This window comes from Papio anubis, chromosome 4 (genome assembly GCF_008728515.1).
Source record: "Papio anubis isolate 15944 chromosome 4, Panubis1.0, whole genome shotgun sequence".
Taxonomy (NCBI): Eukaryota; Metazoa; Chordata; class Mammalia; order Primates; family Cercopithecidae; genus Papio; species Papio anubis.
Window position 1 is genome coordinate 69388484 of NC_044979.1, and position 21123 is coordinate 69409606.

Below are 21123 nucleotides of genomic sequence, written 5' to 3' on the forward strand. Positions count from 1 at the left end.
GGTCTCCAGCAGGCTCAACTAGCCTCTCTTAGGGTCTGATCCCCCACCTGTAATTCATCTAATGGGACCTAGAATAGTCGCTAAGGCCAGTTATGGAGATAGGCTGTGATTTCTGTGGCCCTTCTGCTTTGGAACATAGCTCCATACTTTCCTGCTAATGCCAGTTACCCCTTTAACAGAGAAAAAGTGACTTTTTTTCTTTATTTAAAGCTTAAAAAATCCTTTTGGGGGCAAAAGTGTATCATGAATATCATTTCATCGGTGTTAGTGGCCATCTTCAGTCCTTTTCAATTTCAATTACAAGCAAAAGAGGGATTTTAAAGGACATGGAATACTGTTACCTAAAGTTGTTTAAAACACCTTCAGTTAGACATCAAGGAAAGATGCAGAAAGCAATAACAGGAGTAGAAAATGCACCTAAAGAGATCTGCTGCCTTTGCCTAGAATTGACCCTGTTAACCATGAGGAGAAGAAGAGATGAGGCAAACCACAGTCAGGAAATTTGGTCATATATTTGCAAAGGCCCTCATTTCCTACCTCATGAAACGCTGCATATTTTTAAACACAGTTTGCTGAGCAAAGTGTCCGGTTATTGGGGCATCCTTTAATGACATACTATTAATTCTGTACTAGAATTTCTATATATGTGAGGCTATGGATTATACTGAGAAATTCTGTATATGTAGGTAGGGCTACTGATTGCATTGAAAGCTCCAGGAATTCATTTATCATCTTCTTTTCACAGCCTCTAGGTTACTATGCAATGAAAATATCCTCTTCGAAAATAGTTTTTCTAGGCTGGGCATGGTGGTGCACACCCGTAATCCCAACACTAAGCCACTCTGTAACTTCCTGGGGTCTGTTTTCATCACATGAAGAACTATATCTACTCCTTCGGTTCCGAAAATTTCCTGTTTAAGATAATTTGTTTTAAATTATTTCTTAAATAAATAATTCCTCCCTTTCCTACTTTATCTGTCCCCTAAAATTGCTTTTTTACCAGAGAAATACAGCAACATTGTTAGAAAAATACTATTTTTACTACAATTTAAAAAACTGTACTTACTTATTTTCAGGAATTTAAAATAAATTATTATAAAACTAATCATTTTAAGAGGGGGCATCAATCAACATGCCAGCTTAATAATATCCTTTGATACTTTTGTTTTATCTCCTTTCTCCTAAAAAAAAGTCATAAAACTTGCACTTTGATTTTCTTCAACAATATAATGACTGCAGTCTAGCATTATGTCAGATTAATTCTTAGATTAAGATTTAGAAGAGATTTCCTAAAAGTAATTGATCAAAATAAAAGTAGTATCCAATAACTATATATACTTTGAACATTTTCATACCAGGAATCTTTAAAAATATAATAAGCAAGCCTAATGAAAAGGAAGAAGCCATTGTTTTGGAAATCCAGTCTGATATTTTACTTATCCTATCTGGTCTTTGTGAGAATCACATTCAAAGGAAGGTATGTATGCCTGTGAAAGTTTTGTTCAGGTCTCCTAGTCACCTAACACTATAAACTATTTTTGGAAGTTTCTATAATTATATTTAATTTTGTGAAAATTTAATATTTTTGTTAATAATTAGAGCATAATTATATAAAGTAAAAGGTAAAAAATATACAACAGTATACACCCATTTAACTAATACCCCCAATTAAAACAGAGAATATTTCTATGTCTATAAAATTTCCTCATCCCATTAGAAGCCATGCCCCTGCTCACTTCCATACAAACTACTATTCTGTTTTCTATTCCTAAAGGTTGGTTTTGCCTATTCTTTAAGTTTATATGAATGGAATCGCACCATATTTACTCTTTTATTCTGGATTCTGTCATCCAGCATCATATTTTAGAAATATATCCATGTTGACCAGGCATGGTGGCTCAGGCCTGTAATCTCAGCACTTTGGGAGGCTGAGTCAGGTGGATTGCCTGAGGTCAGGAATTCGAGACCAGCCTAGCCAACATGGCGCTGTGGTGCGTGCCTGTAATCCCAGTTACTCAGGAGGCTGAGGCACGAGAATTGCTTGAACCTAGCAGGTTACAGTGAGCCCAGCTCTCACCACTGCACTCCAGCCTGGGTGACAGAGCGAGACTCTAAAGCAAAAAAAAAGAAAGAAAGAGAGAAAGAGAGGGACAAAAAGAAATTCATGTCATTGCATGTATCAATAATTCATTTCTTTTTATTGCTAAATTGTATTCCGTTGTGTGAATATACCAAAATTTGTTTATCTGTTCCCCTATTGATAGGTAGGCACTTGGGTTGTTTTTATTTACAGCTATAATGAATAAAGCCTGAGTGAATATTCTTGTGCTAGTCTTGTACTACTGGGTATAATGCTTTCATTTATCTTGGGTAAGTATCTACAATTGGAACTGATGTATCATAAAGTAGGTGTATCTTTATAAGAAGCTGCCAAAGAGTTTTCCAAAGTGGGCTATACCATTTTAAATGTTGTTTGGGGTTTGAATTGGGTTCAAGCCTAAAGCCAAAAGTTAGAACAAGATCTTAATCCCCTTTTATCTTTTGTAGCTCCATAGTGAACTCTGAGGCTCAGAGATTGATAACTTAAATATTAAATAGCAAGGGATGGAATTGTAAATATAAAAACAAAAAAAAAAAACCGATGGTTTCAGTAGATAGATTTTAAGTGAATGTTTAGCTCCAAGCTTTGAGGCAACTTCTCATCGTATTCTACCACCCTGTGCCTGGGCTCCTCTGGAAAAGTAATCATAATCTTGCTTACTGGGAACCAGAACTCAACATCAAGGCAATGAGAAAGGTAATTAGTAAGAGAAAAATATTAGGTGGTTAAAACTTCGCATAAATTATTAAAGGTTTTAACTACATTTATATCCTATTTCTCTCTTGGGGTCATTAGAAAATCTTGCATGATAATTCTTACTATCTAAGAATTAATCTGACATAATGCTAGACTGCAGTCATTATAATGCTGAAGAAAATCAAAGTGCAAGTTTTATGACTTTTTTTAGGAGAAAGGGAATAAAACAAAAAGTATCAAGGGATATTATTAAGCTGGCATGTTGATTGATGCCCCCTCTTAAAATGATTAGTTTTATAATAATTTATTTTAAATTCCTGAAAATAAGTAAGTACAGTTTTTTAAATTGTAGTAAAAATAGTATTTTTCTAACAATGTTGCTGTATTTCTCTGGTAAAAAAGCAATTTTAGGGGACAGATAAAGTAGGAAAGGGAGGAATTATTTATTTAAGAAATAATTTAAAACAAATTATCTTAAACAGGAAATTTCCGGAACCGAAGGAGTAGATATAGTTCTTCATGTGATGAAAACAGACCCCAGGAAGTTACAGAGTGGCTTAGGCTATAATCTACTTCTTTTTAGTACATTGGACAGCATTTGGTGAGTATTACTGTACTCAAATTAAGTAGACTCACAGCAGTCATGCATCACTTTACAACAGTGAGGATACATTCTGAGAAATGTTTCCTTAGGCAATTTCATCTTATGCAAACATTATAGGGTGTAGTTACACAAACATAGATGGTATAGCCTACTACACACTTAGGCTAGATGGTATAGCCTACTACATACTTAGGCTAGATGGTATAACCTAAAGGCTACAAACTGTATGTCATGTTACTGTACTGAAGATTGTAGACAACTGTAACACAATGGTAAGTATTTGTGTATCTAAACATGCCTAAACATTTAAAAAGGTACAGTAAGACTATAGACTAAAAGATTTTTAAAAATTCATATACTTGTATAGGGCACTTATAAATGGAGCTTGCAGTACCAGTTGCTATGAGTGAGTCAGCGAGTGAATAGTGAATGAATATGAAGGCCTAGGACCTTATTATACATTGCTATAGACTTTATCAACACTCTACACTTAGATTACACTAAACTTATTTTTAAAATATTTTTCTTTTCTCAATAAATTAACCTTAGCTTACTGTAATTATTTTTACTTTATAGATGTTTTAATTTTCTTTAAGTTTTTGGCTCTTTCGTAATAGCATTTAGCTTAAAATACAAATACATTGTATAGCCATACAAAAAATATTTTGTTTCTTTATATTTTTTATTCTGTAAGTTTCTTCTGTTTTTAAAAACATTGCATTGTTTTTACTTGTTAAATATTTTGTTAAAAACTAAGATTCAAACACAAATTAGTCTAGGCTTATGAAAAAATTATTTCTGTGCATATATTTTATTAAACATGCATAGATATTTCTGTCCACTATACACCTAGATGTAAAAATGGCTAGATCTGGGCATTTTTATGTCTGTTCAACTTTAGGAGATAATACCAAAAAATTTTCCAAAGTACTTACATCAATTACACCTTTCCCAGTAGCGTGGAAGTTTCTCCTTGCTCCACACCCTTACCAACACATTGCATTATATCTTTCATTGCAGCCATTCTTGTGGACTTGTGCCAGTGTCTCTTTGTAGTTTTAATTTTCACATTTCTGATTGCTAGTGAGTTCATTTGCCATTTGAATAGCCTCTTTTTTGTGAAATCCCTACTCAAGTCTCTTGCTCACTTTTCTACTGAATTACCTATTGTTTTTTACAGAGTTCTTTATATGTCCTGGACATGAGCCTTTTTCTGTTATATGTTTGTCAAATATATTCTGCCACTCTGAGGCTTACATTTTTCACTCTCTTCACTCTCTTTTTGTTGAACCAATAGTCTTAATTTCAGTATGGTCTAATTTGCCAGTCTTTTTTTATCGTCAGTACTTATAGTGCCCTGTTTAAACAGTCTTTCCTTACCCCATAGTCATGGAGATCACTGCCTATATTTCTTCTAGAAGCTTTATTGTTTTTGCCCTTTACATTTAGACCTACAATCTACCTGGAATTGATTGGTATGTATGGTGTAAGGTGAGGTACAAGTTTTCCTTTTTTTTGTGTGGATGTAATTCAATGCTGTTTTTGGATAAACCATCCTTTACCCACTGCTTTGCAGTACCTTCTTTGTACAAATCAAATGTCCATATATATCTGGATCTATTTCTAGGCTTTCTGTACTGTTCTACTGTCTTTTGTCTATCCTTTTGTAATGTGCTATTTTAATAATTAGGTCTTTTTAATAAGTCTAGACATCTGGTAGAGTAAGTCTTTCTACTTTTTCCTTCTCCATTAAAATTGTCTTAGCTTTTGCTGACCCCTTGCATTTGGATATTATATTAGTCAAGTTTCCCTAGAGAGACAGAACCAGTAGGAAAAAACATAGAGAGAGATTGAGATTTATTATAAGAAATTGGCTCACACAATTATGAAGACTGAAAAGTCCCAAGAACTACCGTTGGCAAGTGGAATACCCAGGAGTACCGATGGTGTAGTTCCAGTCTGAGACTGAAGGCCCAAAGACCAGAAAACCCGGTGGTCTAAGTGCCAATCTGAAAGCTGGATGCTTGAAGCACAAGAAGAGCAAATATATCCGTATGCGTTTGAAAGCCTGAGTCCCAGCTCAGCAGTCAGGCAGAGGAGTTCCTTCTTACTCAGCCTTTACATTCTGTTTATATCTTCAGTTGCTTGCATAAGGCCCACCCACATTAGTAAGGGCAGGCTGTCTTATTCAGTTTACTGATTAAAATGTTAATTACATACAGAAACAGTTTAACAGACACATCCAGAATAATGTTTGCCCAAATCTCTGGCCACCCCAGGGGTAAAACCTGGGACCACCTGAATGGGAGGAGCAAAGCTGATGGCATTTTATATACCAGCCTCTACCCCACTCCTACTGTCTACACACCATGATGAAACAGGCAGTAGAAACAATGTCTTTTCTTTTTTTTCAAGAGGAAGCTATGTTTAGAAAGGGGACACAGGAAAGTGACCACAGCAGGCTTGCAATTTCTGGGAGGAACTAAGAATAGTATCTGTTGCTACCACCAGTGATAGCTTGTTCAGTCCACATTCCCTATCAGGAAAAAAAGTGTAAGTAGCCCCAGCAGCAGCTTTAACCCCTGATTCCATGTGAGCTGCACAAACCAAAGTAGGCACTTTAGCAAATTGTTACAGGAAAGAGGTCCTGATCCAGACCGAAGAGAGGGTTCTTGGATCACACACAGGAAAGAATTCAGGGTGAGTCCAAAGGATAAAGGGAAAGCAAGTTAATTAGGAAAGTAAAGCAATAAAAGAATGGTTACTCCATAATCAGAGCAGTGCTGAGGGCTGCTGGTTTCCCATTTGAATGGTTATTTCTTGATGACATGCCAAACACAGGGTGGATTATTCATGCCTCCCCTTTATAGACCATATAAGGTAACTTCCGGATGTTGCCGTGGCATTTGTAAACTGCCATTGCACTGGTGGGAATGTAGCAGTGAGAACAAGCAGAGGTCACTTGCATCACCATCTTGGTTTTGGTGAGTTTTACCTGGCTTATTCACTGCAACCTGTTTTATCCCCAAGGTCTTCATGACCAGTATATTTTGTGACCTCCTATCTCATCCTGTGACTTAGAATGCCTTAACCATCTGGGAATGCAGCATAGCAGGTCTCAGCTTCATTTTACCCAGCCCCTATTCAAGTTGGAGTTGCTCTGGTTCAAATGCATCTAACATTTTCCCCATCCCTTTCGTAAGAGAAGCCTTAATCCTAAGGGTTGCAGAGGGTTGAAGATCCATCTTCTGTAACACCTTCAGGCTGAAGAGGGGTGATAATATTCCTGCCTATCTATTACGGTCTCTTGTGTTCAGGGTACAGGGAGCTCAGTCAGAAAGCATCGGTATGTTGAGGATCATTCATAACTCCTGAGTTCTGACAAAAGTGATATCTGAAAGATTAATAATTGAATATTAGTTGTTGATTAATATTGACAAAATTGAATAGAATATTGATTCAGGTTTTCACATTATCTAGCCCTCTTGTTTCTTCTGAGCAGCAGTCAGAGATCACTGGTGGGTTCCCAGGAATGAGCAACGTTAGTCTAAATTGTGGAAACAAACTTGAAAACAGCTGATGAGACTAGAATCTTACAACAGGTGCACCATAGTTCTTGAAACATATTTCTCTCTCCAGTTTCCCATTTATCCTAAAGACAAATGATGGCAAGACCAATTTGCTTTATTATACTTGGCCTGATTATTTGTATAAGGTGCAGCAAGAATAATTATTTGCCATATGGGCTATTTGAATTGGCTTTGATGGACCTCTGTTCCATAAGGAATCTCAGATAAGACTTTTTTAAAGCCAAGCCCAGCCATGGTTTGTACCCTCACATACCTAAGAGTTGGGTAATTTCCTCTTCTCATGAGGTCCCAAGATAACTTGGGGCTCCTGTGCCTGTCAGAAAGTGACATTCTTTATTTACCACAGGTCAGGAGCCCTATACAGAGACTGTGTAGATAAAGTATCCAGTTTTCCCAAAGGACTTTTATTGGCTTTACACATCAAGTCTGATTCCTCAAAGCACACCATTCCGGTCAAAGCCTTAGTAAAATAACCAGTGTCTCCAATTGTGTCCTGTTGCAAAAGAAAATAGATTCTTATTGCATTTCTTGTTGCAAATATCTATAGTGCCATAAATTAAGAATACTCACGAATAGTTGTCAAATTCTGGTGAAATTGGGTAGAGAAAAACAAATATACTCCAAATTCTGTTCACAGGAGCATACTTTACCTAATTGTTAAAAGCTGTAAATAGCTCCAAAGATGAATTGTCTTGACTCTGGGGGGAAAAAAAGGATCAGCAGTGTTTTAAGCAACAAATTAAAAAGATTAGTTTAGTTTAGTCTACACAATTAATTTCTGTTTGATATTCATGAACATTTCAGCTCTCTATGAGAGTTCTGAAAGGTTTTTTCCTCTATTCAGAAGTCACAATCTCCAAAGTTATCAGAAACCTGCATTTAAGAATGCCTGTTACAGTTCTATAGCTGACTATAAATGACCTTTTGAAGAGGATCAAAACAAAACAATTGTTTATGGATGACAAGACATCACACAGTCAAAAACACAATTGACAAAGCAGTTTAGTCACCTCGGTGGCATACAATGATTTTATGTAGCAATTATAACTATTAATGACCTATACTAAGTCATATCAGAATTGTAGGAGTTTCCCATCGTTTTGGAACACATACCAGTAACACATTTATGCAAATATAGCCCAAAGAAAGCTAAATACTGTTTCACATTTGACAATGCTTCCTATATGATGTTTATACCAAATAAGCCAAATTTTACCTTTACATTAGTGTACTATTTTAAACTCAATTCTTAATAAAACCTTATAGACATATCTACCCAATTTTAATGTTTGAATAATAGCCCTTTAATTTTAGCCAATGGCCACACACAGAATTTCTTTTACAATTTTTCACAAACCTGCCCCAACTTGCTTAAACCTTCAGCTTTATCTTATCTAATTGTAAAACATCCTTTAACCCTTTAATCTAGGCAAAAAAAAAAAAAAAAAATCCACATTCCCATGACTTCTTATAATATTTTGACAAAAACACATTTCACTTTCTTTATACACCTTACATATAAAATTGTTTCTTTAGTAGTCTCAAATACATGTTACACTGTTAACTCTTTGCGACTTTTGCTTTTGGCAAAAAGCTCGGTAAGTTCAGCATTCTAATTATATACTAGGCATGGAGCCTAGGACCCAGACAGAAGTACAGATAAGGTCTGACTCTTTCTAGCATCTTATTCCATGTGTCCCAGGCCTTACCTAGCCATAAAGCAGGCAAGTTACAGTAAGAGTCATAGTGGCATTTTATGAAGCGTTAAGGGGGCCTAACGACCTTCAAATTGTACAACATTTCTTGCACAAATTCCCTTTCACTAATTCTTTCACAACTTACATAGACTATGACATGCTTAGACTTTCTAACTTGTCCTAAACATCCCTCTTTTTAAACAACCAGTTGTTTTACCTTAGGACAAGAATCTACTCTACAAGATTGTTTTTTATATAAAATCTGTTTTCTTTATAACCTTCTTTGCATAGCTAGGGGCATGGCTAATTTCACATGTCCCCAGGCCCTATCTACAATCTAATGCTCCTAAATAAATTGAACAATTTTCAAAAGTCAAAGAAGCCAGTTATGACCTTAAAGCATTTGGAAAACCTGATACCTGACCTGCATAATTTACACCAAATGTTTACATTTTTGAAGATATTTTTGTTTTACCAATAATCTTTATTAAAACTGTTTTGATTTCCCAAAGATTACTAAAGTCACATGAACTAAAAGGCATTCTACTTTTTACTTTTGATTTTTTTAACCAAAAAAATGTTTGATTTAAGCTCTTATTATTAATAAACTAATTAGAGCTCTTTCATATATAAACATCACACACATAATACATTTAAATACAGAGACACGCAGAAGATAAAGGACTCCTTCCCTAAGCCAGGAATTGAACCCTGAACCTGGGCCGCCATTGTGGAAACAGAAAGCATGGCCACACGGTTAAACAAGGTCAATCTCCCAAAGACATACAAGGCAAAAGGGAAATCGTGTCCAGTTTTAGATTTTTGGGGGACCTGCAGCAAAATTTGTAACTGACCAGTTTGCTGGGCCATTTTGAAAGCAGGCTTACAGGTGCCCTATGATCTCTCCTAAGGTACCCCTCTTTATGACAGAACAATACAGAAAGACAAAGTACACCAGATTGACTACAGCTTAAGATTAGGCTTGCAAATCATTTCTTCCGTTAGTCAAAACTTTACAGAGGAGACAGTGATTTTACCATTCATTCAACTGGTTTGCACAGAGGGGAAGGGAAGGGATGAAGGGAAGGGAGCATTGCTTGTGGCAGTGTGAGAAAGGTAAGGTGCTCAGGGAGACCAGAGAAAGACCTGCCCATTGGTGCCAACACTGAATCAAAAGTGCAGCCAGTCGCTTTTAAGTCGAGAAGGGATCCTTTCCAGCATTCCCATTTGCTCTCAAGTTTCCCCTTTTAGGGAGGAAAAAGCTCCCTATGTCCCACAATCCTATACGTGCCTAATCCTCTCACCTGTAACCATAAGCAAAAAGTGCAAGGCAGATTGTTCCAAAGAGAATAGCAGTTAACATCACATAGTGCCAAACCCATTTTAGCCCAAAGGGACTTTACTGAGAGGGGCCTCTAACCCCCTAACTCTTATAAGGGATTCTAACCCTCCTATATTGGCCTTCAAACCAGGGTCAGTCAAGTTTCCTTGCTTTTTAAAAGAGGGGCTTTTACCCACTTTGACTTAAGGAGAGACTCTAACTCCCCTAAGTTGACCTCTAACCCAATGCCATCCTTTAGCTGAGTACCCCACCACTTACCCAAGGTCAGCCAACCAGGGCTGCCATCTCTTTCCTTTGGGTTGGGGCTGAGGGCTTTCTTCAGTATTGTCCCTTCGGGGCTTGCCAAAAAGACGTCACGAGACCCCAACACTTACCCAATATTAGCCTTTGGGTCAGGGTTTTCTCATTATCGTCCCTCCCATGATTGCCAGAAGGATGTTACAGGAAAGGGGTCCCAATCCAGACCCCAAGGGAAGGTTCTTGGATCAGGTGCAGGAAAGAATTCAAGGCGAGTTCACAGGGTAAAGTGAAAGCAGGTTTATTAGGAAAGTAAAGAAATGAAAGAATGGCTACTCCATAATCAGAGCAGCCCTGAGGACTGCTGGTTGCCCATTCGGATGGTTATTTCTTGATAATATACCAAACATGGGGTGGATTATTTGTGCGTCCCCTTTATAGTCCATATAGGGTAACGTCCTCATGTTGCCATGGCATTTGTAAACTGTCATTGTGCTGGTGGGAGTGTAGCAGTGAGGATGACCGGAAGTCACTTTTGTCAGCATCTTGGTTTTGGTGGGTTTTAGCTGGCTTCTTTACTGCAACCTATTTTATCCGCAAGGCCTTGATAACCTGTATCTTGTGCTGCACTCCTGTTTCATCCTTTGATTTAGAGTGCCTTAACCTTCTGGAAATGCAGCCCAGTAGGTCTCAGCCTTATTTCACCCAGTCCCTATTCAAGATGGAGTTGCTCTCGTTCAAACACCTCTGACAAAATAATCTCAACTGCAAAGATGAGATATAATCATTATCCAGTGTTTGAAGTGCACCAACATCTTGAAACAGCAATGTTGACAAGGCCTGTAAATATTTTACAGAGTTTCATTCTGAGCCCAATATGATTGACCAAGGCCTGAGGCACAGTTTGTTGTTTGTTTGTTTGTTTGTTTGTTTTTTAGACAGAGTCTCATTCTGTCACCCAGCCAGTGGCGTGATCTCAGCTCACTGCAACCTCCACCTCCTGGGTTCAAGCTGTTCTCCTGCTTCAGGCTCCTGAGTAACTGGGATTACAGGCGCCCACCACCATGCCCGGCTGATTCTTGTATTTTTAGTAGAGACCTTGTTTTGCCATGTTGGCCAGGCTGATCTCGAACTCCTGACCTTAGGTGATCCACCCCCCTCAGCCTCCCAAAGTGCTGGTATTACAGGCGTGATCACCACGCACAGCCTGAGGCACAGTTTTAAGAGGTCCTGAGAAAATGTGCCTGAGGTGACTGGGCTATAGCTTGGTTTTATACGTTTTGTGGAGATAGAAGGCATCAATCAGTACACATAAGGTATGCATTGGTTTGGTTCGGAAAGGAAAGGCAACTCAAAGCGGGAGTTTACAGGTCAGAGGTGAATTCAAAAATTTCCTGATTGCTATCTGTTGAAATGGGTAAGTTATTATTTAAAAACTGGGGATCAATAGAAAGGAGGATCTGGGTTAAAATAAGGGATTGTTGAGGCCAAGTTTCTTATTATGTAGAATAGTTGGTAAATGTCTCTTATCAGACCTTAAAAGGTGTGGGACTTAATTAAATCACTCCTGGATCAGGAAAATACTTGGACAGGAGAAGGGATTCTGTACGGAATGTAGATTTTCCCCAGTAGAGACTGCTTTGAAGCGCCATTTAAAAATAAGTCAAAGGAATATATTGTGGGGCAAAATACTTCGATTTCTTTGAGAGCCAACTGTCATGTGATGCTATACCAGAGTCAAGTTGGAATTTGGTATCTCATTGCTGTGAAGTCTGATTTTTCATTCTTAAGATCTCTGTTTTAATGTTAATACTCACTGGTCAGTTGTGCCTGAATTCCAAAGGGAGGAAGGTATAATGAGGCATGTCCAACCCCTGCTTCCCATCATGGCCTGACCTAGTTTTCCAAGTTTACTTTGGAATGCCTTGGCTGAGAGAAGGGTTCGTTCAGTTGGTTGGGGGGCTTAGAATTTTATTTTTGGTTTACAGCAATAATAAATGGATATATCTTGCAAAAAAGTTACGAGACCAGCCAGAGAAGATCACTAAGAATAGTTAATATCACAAAAGCGAAGGAGAATGTTTTATCTGTAGGAAAGAAATAGGCAGTTATGAAAAAGAATTGATACTGGTTTTTAAAAATGTTGAAACTAAACAATGCTGGTAAAGTTTCTTCGAAGTTCTATTTTTTTAGGTAAAAACATTAGCTACTTGATTTAAGAAAATGAAGAAAACATATTCTTTGAAAATGCTTTGATAAAAATAAAGCTGTACAAATTGAGTTTAAGGATAAATATTTATCAAATGAATAACTTTCTTTTAATTTAAGGTGCTGTATTTTGGGATGTTATCCTTCAGAGGATTATTTTCTTGAAAGGGAAGGCATTTTTCTCCTTTTGGATGTGTTGGCAGTAAGTATGGCTATAACAATTGTAAGACAAAAGACAAATATGTCTAATAAAGACCTCTTCCAAATTGAATGCCACAGAGCGCTATTCTATGAATAAATGTGCCCCAAATCATGTTCAAAGGCACGGTCTTAAACAAAATTGGTCCTAGAGATTCATAATACACAGTGTATTAAAGGCTCTGAAAATTCCTCTGGTTGGAAAATCATTTTACCCGTATTTTTTCAATATTTTCAAATACATGGGAATAAAGAATCTATTTTTTCTTTGTACTCCATCAGCCTACTAAGAAACAGCTTGTGAAGAGCTTGACCATATCAAAACCCATAGTCATTTATTAATAACTTCTAGTTTCTTCCCCTGATATTAAAATATAAGGGCCACGTTAGACAAGGAGCAAAGATAAGCATTTTTAAAGAACTATGTATTATTTGGAGGTAATGTGAAGAAGTCTAGTGAGTCATAGATCATTGTTTTGCAGAATGAGCAGGTGTGAGCAAGCTAGGCCTTCCAATAGAGATGGTGCCATATAGGAGCTGTGAAGAATATGGCCCCTTAATAGCCTCAATTCTAACTGGAGTCCATAGTCAGGATGATATGGGAGTAAACGTACAATTTCGCTTCAATAAAACTTTGAGATTCTCACACAGGGATCTAGCCAGATCCCTGTGATTCTGTGATTGCCACCATTCTTGATTTTATTAACAGAATAACAAACCTACTTTGATTTAGCAAAGGTGCTAAAATTATTTGTGCCCCTTAACCTCCCTGAAAGTTAGTTCATTTCTCTCTTTTCAATTTCTTTACCTGTAAAACAGAGATAACAACATTATATATCTTGTTGTATTGTTGGAAGGATTAAATGAGTGATTGTATGTGTGCATGTGCATCTGAGTGTGCATGCATACATATATATTATGGATTAAATATAGTGCCTAACACATTAGTCCTGTGTTTACTGTTATTATGAACATTATTATTAGAGTATGTTTAATGCTGATTCAACCAAATTAATTGCAAATTACAAATATTATTTAATGAAATTTTTATATCAATTTCAATCTTTCACATTTGCCTGTCTCCTGAAGTAGAGAAATAAAAAACTCATTTTCTTGAGTGTTTTGCTTAATACAATTCTGCTGAAATAAAAAGTATGCAATGATAACTGCTAATCATGGTTAAATAATAATGAGAGCTTACTATGTGCCAGGCAGTCTCATATAACTCATAATAACCCTTTGCAGGTAATATTATTATCCTTTCATTTTATAAAAGGAAACTGATGATGTTTGCAATTGAAACAAAAGCTTACATATTTCCTTTGCTATATTCCAATAGCAGTATACTATAAAAGTTAATCAACAAAAAGTATTTCACATAGAAGAATTAGATTATGGAGGCCATTGCTTTGGATGGAATTTTCTATACCTAAATTTTGGTGTGCTGAAAACTACTTGTAGCAAAATAAAGGAAATATGCTTTATAATAGGAGAATTTTTTTGAATCCTTAAATACTCTTTTATGGATGATGATTGCGACAAAACCAAATTACATCTTGTTTTATTTTCATATGTGATTGTCATTTGCAGTTACCATTGGTTACTCTCTTAATAACAAAGAGATTACAGTTAGTATGAATCTACAAGCCTTGATAAAGCATATAAATTGGAAAGATCCTGTAATTACAGTGAACTCTGTATAACACTATTGAGCTTTACCACTTAAAACCAACATCTTCACTTATTTTTGCAAATCTCCTTTTTCCAACTCAACCACATCAGTCACATTTTGGTCATGATATATGTTTATAATGACTTCAGAATTACATTAAATCTTTTTCTTTTTATCCTTTTAAATTTCTAATGTTTGAAAATATAGTCATTACAATGGATGTCCATTTTAACAGATTTTCCTGACTCTGAGTTTAGAAGAAACTTAATGATAATACAAGTGTTTCTCTCTCTTTTTTTGTTTTTGAAGACAATAATTCTTAATATTGATTGCAACTTTTTTCCTTTTCTGTTTCCTTGCTAAAGTTGAACCAAAAAAAATTCTGTAATCTAATACTTGGAATAATGGTTGAATTTTGTGATAATCCCAAAACTGCAGCTCATGTCAATGCTTGGCAAGGGAAGAAGGATCAAACAGCTGCTAGTCTTTTAATTAAATTGTGGAGAAAGGAGGAAAAAGAACTAGGAGTAAAACGTGATAAAAATGGGAAGATCATTGGTGAGTATATTTATAATTGTTAGTAGAAGCAATTCATGTCTATATTTTAAAAGATCTTTAAATGGTATTAGGAAAGCATCAGGCCTTTCACCCCTTTGTCTAATTTTTTTTTTTTTTAACAAAGGTTTGAAAAATTTGCTATCATAAGTGATTGGAAGAAAACTAAGTAAGTTAGTAGTAGGTTCATATTATTAGAGAATATTTTTAGGAAATGGTATTTAATTATATTCTTTAACTAAAAAAATTAAAGTAGTTCCTAAAGATGCTTCTTTGGGTTTTCTGCTTTTACAGATAGATTCGGTAATATTTCATTGAGATGTAAATAGATTGCTTCAAAATAATATTTTGGCATTTTATACATTTCTGTTCATTTTTCCTTTTTTTAAATCCATTAGGCATTATCCATAAAAAAATCCATTTTTCCTTTTTTTAAATCCGTTTAATCCATGATCTGATTAATGTTTACAGAGTTTACTTTTTATATGAAAGAAGATATTGTTTCCTCAATAAGAATAGTCCAAATGTTCAAAAATGTTGATTACTAGATTCTAAATTAATGATACTTACAGTATCATAATTTTTAGTTCATTTACATATTCCATACTGCTATATTACTTTTTTTGTGTGTGTGTGTGTGAGACAGGGTTTCACTCAAGTCACCCAGACTGGAGTGTGATGGTACAATCTTGGCTCACTGAAACCTCTGCCACCCAGGCTCAAGCAATTTTCCTGCCTTAGCCTCCCAAGTAGCTGGGACTACAGGCATGTGCTACCACACCCAGCTAATTTTTGTATTTTTTGTAGACATGAGGTTTCACCATGTTGCCCAGGCTGATCTCAAGCTCCTGGGCTCAAGCAATCCACTCACCTCAGCCTCCGAAAGTGTTGGGATTATAGGCATGAGCCACCACACCTTTCAATATTTTACATTTTCTTTTTTTCTTTCTTTTTTTTTTTTTTTTTTTTGAGACAGAGTCTTGCTCTGTTGCCCAGGCTGGAGTGCAGTGGCATGATCTCAGCTCACTGCCACTTCTGCCTCCCTGGTTCAAATGATTCTTCTGCCTCAGCCTCCCAAGTAGCTGGATCTACAGGCACGTGCCACCATACCCAGCTAATTTTTGTATTTTTTTATTAGAGACAGGGTTTCACCATGTTGGCTAGGCTGGTCTCGAACTCCTGACCTCAGGGGATCTGCTCGCCACCACTTGCCAAAGTGCTGGGATTACAGATGTGAGACACTGCACCCCGCCTACATTTTCTTTTCTTTCTTTTTTTTTTTTTTTTTTTTTGAGACGGAGTCTCGCTCTGTTGCCCAGGCTGGAGTGCAGTGGCTGGATCTCAGCTCACTGCAAGCTCCGCCTCCCGGGTCTACACCATTCTCCTGCCTCAGCCTCCCGAGTAGCTGAGACTACAGGTGCCCGCCACCTCGTCTGGCTAGTTTTTTGTATTTTTCAGTAGAGACGGGGTTTCACCGGGTTAGCCAGGATGGTCTTGATCTCCTGACCTCGTGATCCGCCCGTCTCGGCCTCCCAAAGTGCTAGGATTACAGGCGTGAGCCACCACGCCCGGACCCCGCCTACATTTTCTAAGCCTTTTAAGGTTCTTATGGTTTCATCTAAATGGTTCACATTTTTATTTATTTTATTTTAGGTTCAGGGGTACACATGCAGGTTTGTTATATGGGTAAACTCATGTCACAGGAGTTTGTGGTACAGATTATTTTGTCACCCAGGTACTAAGCCTAGTACCCAATAGTTATTTTTTTCTGACCCTCTCCCTCCTCCCACTCTCCACCCTCTAATAGGCCTCAGTGTGTGTTGCTCTCCTCTATGTGTGTATGAATTCTCATCATTTAGATCCCACTTATAAGTGAGGACATGCGGTGTTTGGTTTTCTGTTCCTGTGTTAGTTTGCTAAGGATAATGGCCTCCACCTCCATCCATGTTCCCTCAAAATACATGATCTCATTGTTTTTATGGCAGCATAGCATTCCATGGTGTACATGGACCCTTTTCTCTTTATCCAGTCTGTCATCATGGGCGTGTTCAAGGGTAGAGTTGATTCGTGTCTTTGCTATTGTGAACAGTGCTGCAGTGAAAGACAGTCATGTCAAATTAATGTCTTTATGGTGAATGGTTGCATATTCCTGCAGGCATACTCAGTGGGATTGCTGGGTCGAATAGTAGTTCTGTTTTTAGCTCTTTGGGGAATTGCCCCACTGCTTTCCACAATGGTTGAATTAATTTACACTCCCAGCAACAGTGTATAAGCATCCTGTGTTCTCCACAACCTTGCCAGCATGTTATTTTTTTGACTTTTTAATAACAGCCATTCTGACTGATGTGAGATGCTATTTCATTGTGATTTCAATTTGCATTTTTCTAATAATCAGTGATATTGAGCTTTTTTCATATGCTTGTTGGCTGCATGTATGACTTCTTTTGAAAAGTGTCTGTTCATGTCCTTTGCCCACTTTTTAATGGAGTTGTGTTTTTTCTTATAAATTTGTTTAAGTTTCTTATAGATGCTGGATATTAGACCTTTGTCAGATGCATAGTTTGCAAAAATTTTCTCCCATTCTACTGGATGGTTTTTCATCCTGTTGATAGTTTCTTTTACTGTGCAGAAGTTCTTAAGTTTAATTAGATCCCATTTGTCAATTTTTGCTTGTGTTCCAATTCCTTTTGGCATCTTTGTCATGAAATCTTTGCCCATTCCTAAGTCCAGGTTGGTATTGACTAGGTTGTCTTCCAGGGTCCTTATAGTTTTGGGTTTTACATTTAAGTCTTTAATCCAACTTGATTTGATTTTTGTATATGGCATAAGGAAGAGGTCCAGTTTCAATTTTCTGCATATGCCTGGCCAGTTATCCCATCACCATTTATTAAATAGGGAGTTCTTTCCCCATTGCTTGTTTCTGTCAGCTTTGTTGAAGATCAAATAGTTGTAGGTGTGTAGCCTTGTTTCTGGGCTCTCTCTTCTGTTCCATTGAACTGTGTCTGTTTTTGTACCAGTACTATGCTGTTTTGGTTACTGTAGTCTTGTAGTTTAGTTTGAACGTAGGTAATATGATGCCTCTAGTGTTGCTCTTTTTGTTTAGAATTTCCTTGGCTATTGGGGCTCTTTCTGGTTCCATAGGATTTTTTTAATAGTTTTCTCTAGTTGCCGGGCACGGTGGCTCAAGCCTGTAATTCCAGCACTTTGGGAGGCCGAGACGGGCAGATCACAAGGTCAGGAGATCGAGACCACCCTGGCTAACCCAGTGAAACCCCGTCTCAACTAAAAAATACAAAAAACTAGCCGAGCGAGGTGGCGGGCGCCTGTAGTCCCAGCTACTCGGGAGGCTGAGGCAGGAGAATGGCGTAAACCCGGGAGGCGGAGCTTGCAGTGAGCTGAGATCCAGCCACTGCACTCCAGCCTGGGCGACAGAGCGAGACACCGTCTCAAAAAAAAAAAAAAAAGTTTTCTCTAGTTATGTGAAGATTGTTGTTGATAGTTTTATAGAAATAGTATTGAATCTGTAAATTGCTTTGGGCAGTATAACCATTTTAATGATACTGATTCTTCCTATCCTTGAGCATGGGATGTCTTTCCATTTGTGTCATCTCTGATTTCTTTAAGCAGTATTTTGTAATTCTCATGGTAGGGATCTTTTGGCTGCCTGGTTAACTGTATTCCTAGGTATTTTATTATTTTTATGGCAATTGTAAATGGGATTGTGTTTCTGACTTGGTTGTTGGCTTGGCTGTTGTTGGTGTGTAGGAATGCTAGTGACTTTTGTATATTGATTTCATATCCCAAAACTTTGCTAAAGTTGTTTATCCGCTAAAGGAGCTTTTGGGCTGAGACTATGGAGTTTTCTAGATACAGACTCATGTCATCTGCAAACAGGGACAGTTTGACTTCCTCTCTTCCTGTTTGGATGCCTTTTTTTTTCTTTCTCTTGCTTGATTGCTCTGGCCAAGATTTCTAATACTATGTGGTGAAAGAGCGCATGCCTGTCTTCTGCCAGTTTACGAAGGGAATGCTTCCAGCTTTTCTCCATTCCATATAATGTTGGCTGTGGGTTTGTCATAGATGGCTCTTATTATTTTTAGATATGTTTCTTTAAGTATTGTTTGTTTTTAAATGAAAATACTTCACCTTCTGATGACTTGTATCTTCCTTCAATCCATTTTTATTGTTTCTGAATTTTAGCCTATAGCATCATAAAATAGTTTTTATATTTATAGCATAATATATAGAAACCAAAAGTAAAGAAGGTTACATCACTGTTAAACTGACATTACTCAAGTTCTGGATTTCAAAATTTTTAAAATTAGTTACATAGAAGTTTTACTTTTAAAAGGTAATTTTTTAAAATTTTAATATTTTACATAAGCAATAAAAATGAAAGCTCTAAGTTTTGCCACAGAGTGGGGAAGAAATAGCTGCTAAATTATTATTTCAAAAGTGTAACCATGTAATAGGCACTATTTTTTTTTGCTACAATATTTTTATGTATTTTATGTTATCTAGAGTAAAATCTCAAAATTAAGTATTTGTTTACTATGGTTTTGATCTGTCCCTTTTCTATTTTCATGCTATCCAATGGTTAGATACAAAAAAACCTCTATTTACTAGCTTTCAAGAAGAGCACAAAATCATCCCACTGCCTGCTAACTGCCCATCTATTGCGGTTATGGATGTTTCTGAGAATATTAGAGCAAAAATTTATGCTATATTGGGCAAACTAGGTAAGAAGTTCTCTTCAGATTTGCAAGAGTCTATCTGTTTTGCTAAGTATACACACTGATTTTACTTTGGAGTCAGTTTTTCAAATATAATGAGCAAAAGTCTCTTTACACAGAGAAATGCGTTTTCCATTGTTACCCCAATTCCCAAACTACACCCCTCACCAATTAAATCAGAATCTCTGTGTGTGGGATCCAGGCAACAGTATTTTTTAAAGCTCCCCAGGCAATTCCAATGTGCAGATAGGATTAAGGATAGTTAGTTTAGATGATTAAGCTTAAAATACTAACATTCTGAGTCACTTGAGTTTTTTTTTTAAGTCTTTGCTTTCTATTAAGGAAAAAGTTATCAAACACTTTTCAGCTTCTGAAGTAAGATATTATTGTCTGACTACAACATAGAAACTATTCCTATATATTGGATGACCTGGCAGAAATTTATTATAGAAGGAAGCCTACACACAAGCTACTCACAGAATTAACTTTATCATAAAGCAAGGTGAAATCATAAGCATAACTTTGCATTTGTTTTAAGATAGATAAGATAGATAGATAGATAGATAGATAGATAGATAGATAGATAGATAGATAGATAGATTCTTTTAATCACTTGCTCTGCTAAAGTAATTCTGTCTTTATAAACTTTATTTTAGATTTTGAAAATTTACCTGGCCTCTCTGCTGAAGATTTTGTCACCCTCTGTATCATACATAGATATCTTGATTTTAAAGTAAGTATCTTTTTAATAACCTGATTATTAAAATCTAGATATCAAAAAACTAACTGGAAAATAAAAGATCTATTCATGGTTGTAAGCAATCATCTACATACTGTATAGTTTTTATTTTTCATTTTGCATCTGATGCTGTTGAAGAAATACAGCATACACCCATCCCATGATTGGGTGTTTTTCGTGGGATAAGATCTCATCTAACTTAGTTTGTGAAAGAAGATGTACAAAACTGATATAAGCCGGGCGCGGTGGCTCACGCCTATAATCCCAGCACTTTGGGAGGCCGAGGCAGGCGGATCATGAGGTCAGGAGATCGAGACCATCCTGGCTAACACGGCAAACCTTGTGTGCCCATTGTATCAGGGCTAGCCAGGCATGGTGGGAGGGTGCCTAGAGGCCTTGAGTTATTGGGAGGCTGAGGCAGGAGAATGGTGTGAACCTGGGAGGCAGAGCTTGCAGTGAGCCGAGATCACACCACTGCACTCCAGCCTGGGCGACAAAGCGAGACTCCGTCTCAAAAACAACAACAAAAAAAACTGATATAAAACTATTCAGAAGCCTGCCAAAATATATATATATATATATATATTTTTTTTTTTTTTTTTGAGATGGAGATTTTGCTCTTGTCACCAGGCTGGAGTACAATGGCATAATCTTGGCTCACTGCAACCTCTGCCTCCCAGGTTCAAGTGATTCTTCTGCCTCAGCCTCCCAAGTAGCTGGAATTACAGGCACCTGCCACCACGCCCGGCTA

The 21123-nt window shown here is 37.0% G+C and overlaps 1 protein-coding gene across 4 annotated transcripts in view; it reads left to right on the top strand.

The window, feature by feature from the left end:
- CFAP69 (cilia and flagella associated protein 69) overlaps positions 1-21123 on the top strand; it is a 64982-nt gene that overhangs the window by 39021 nt on the left and 4838 nt on the right. For 3 of the 4 annotated variants that reach the window (XM_003896353.3, XM_009203490.3, XM_003896354.4), the window contains exons 14-19: positions 1359-1477; positions 3280-3398; positions 12596-12677; positions 14711-14903; positions 19502-19639; positions 20290-20366. In XM_003896353.3, coding sequence (XP_003896402.2) covers positions 1359-1477; positions 3280-3398; positions 12596-12677; positions 14711-14903; positions 19502-19639; positions 20290-20366 — 728 coding nt within the window. The remainder of the gene's footprint in view (positions 1-1358; positions 1478-3279; positions 3399-12595; positions 12678-14710; positions 14904-19501; positions 19640-20289; positions 20367-21123) is intronic. The other variant, XM_009203489.3, reaches the window with a different exon arrangement.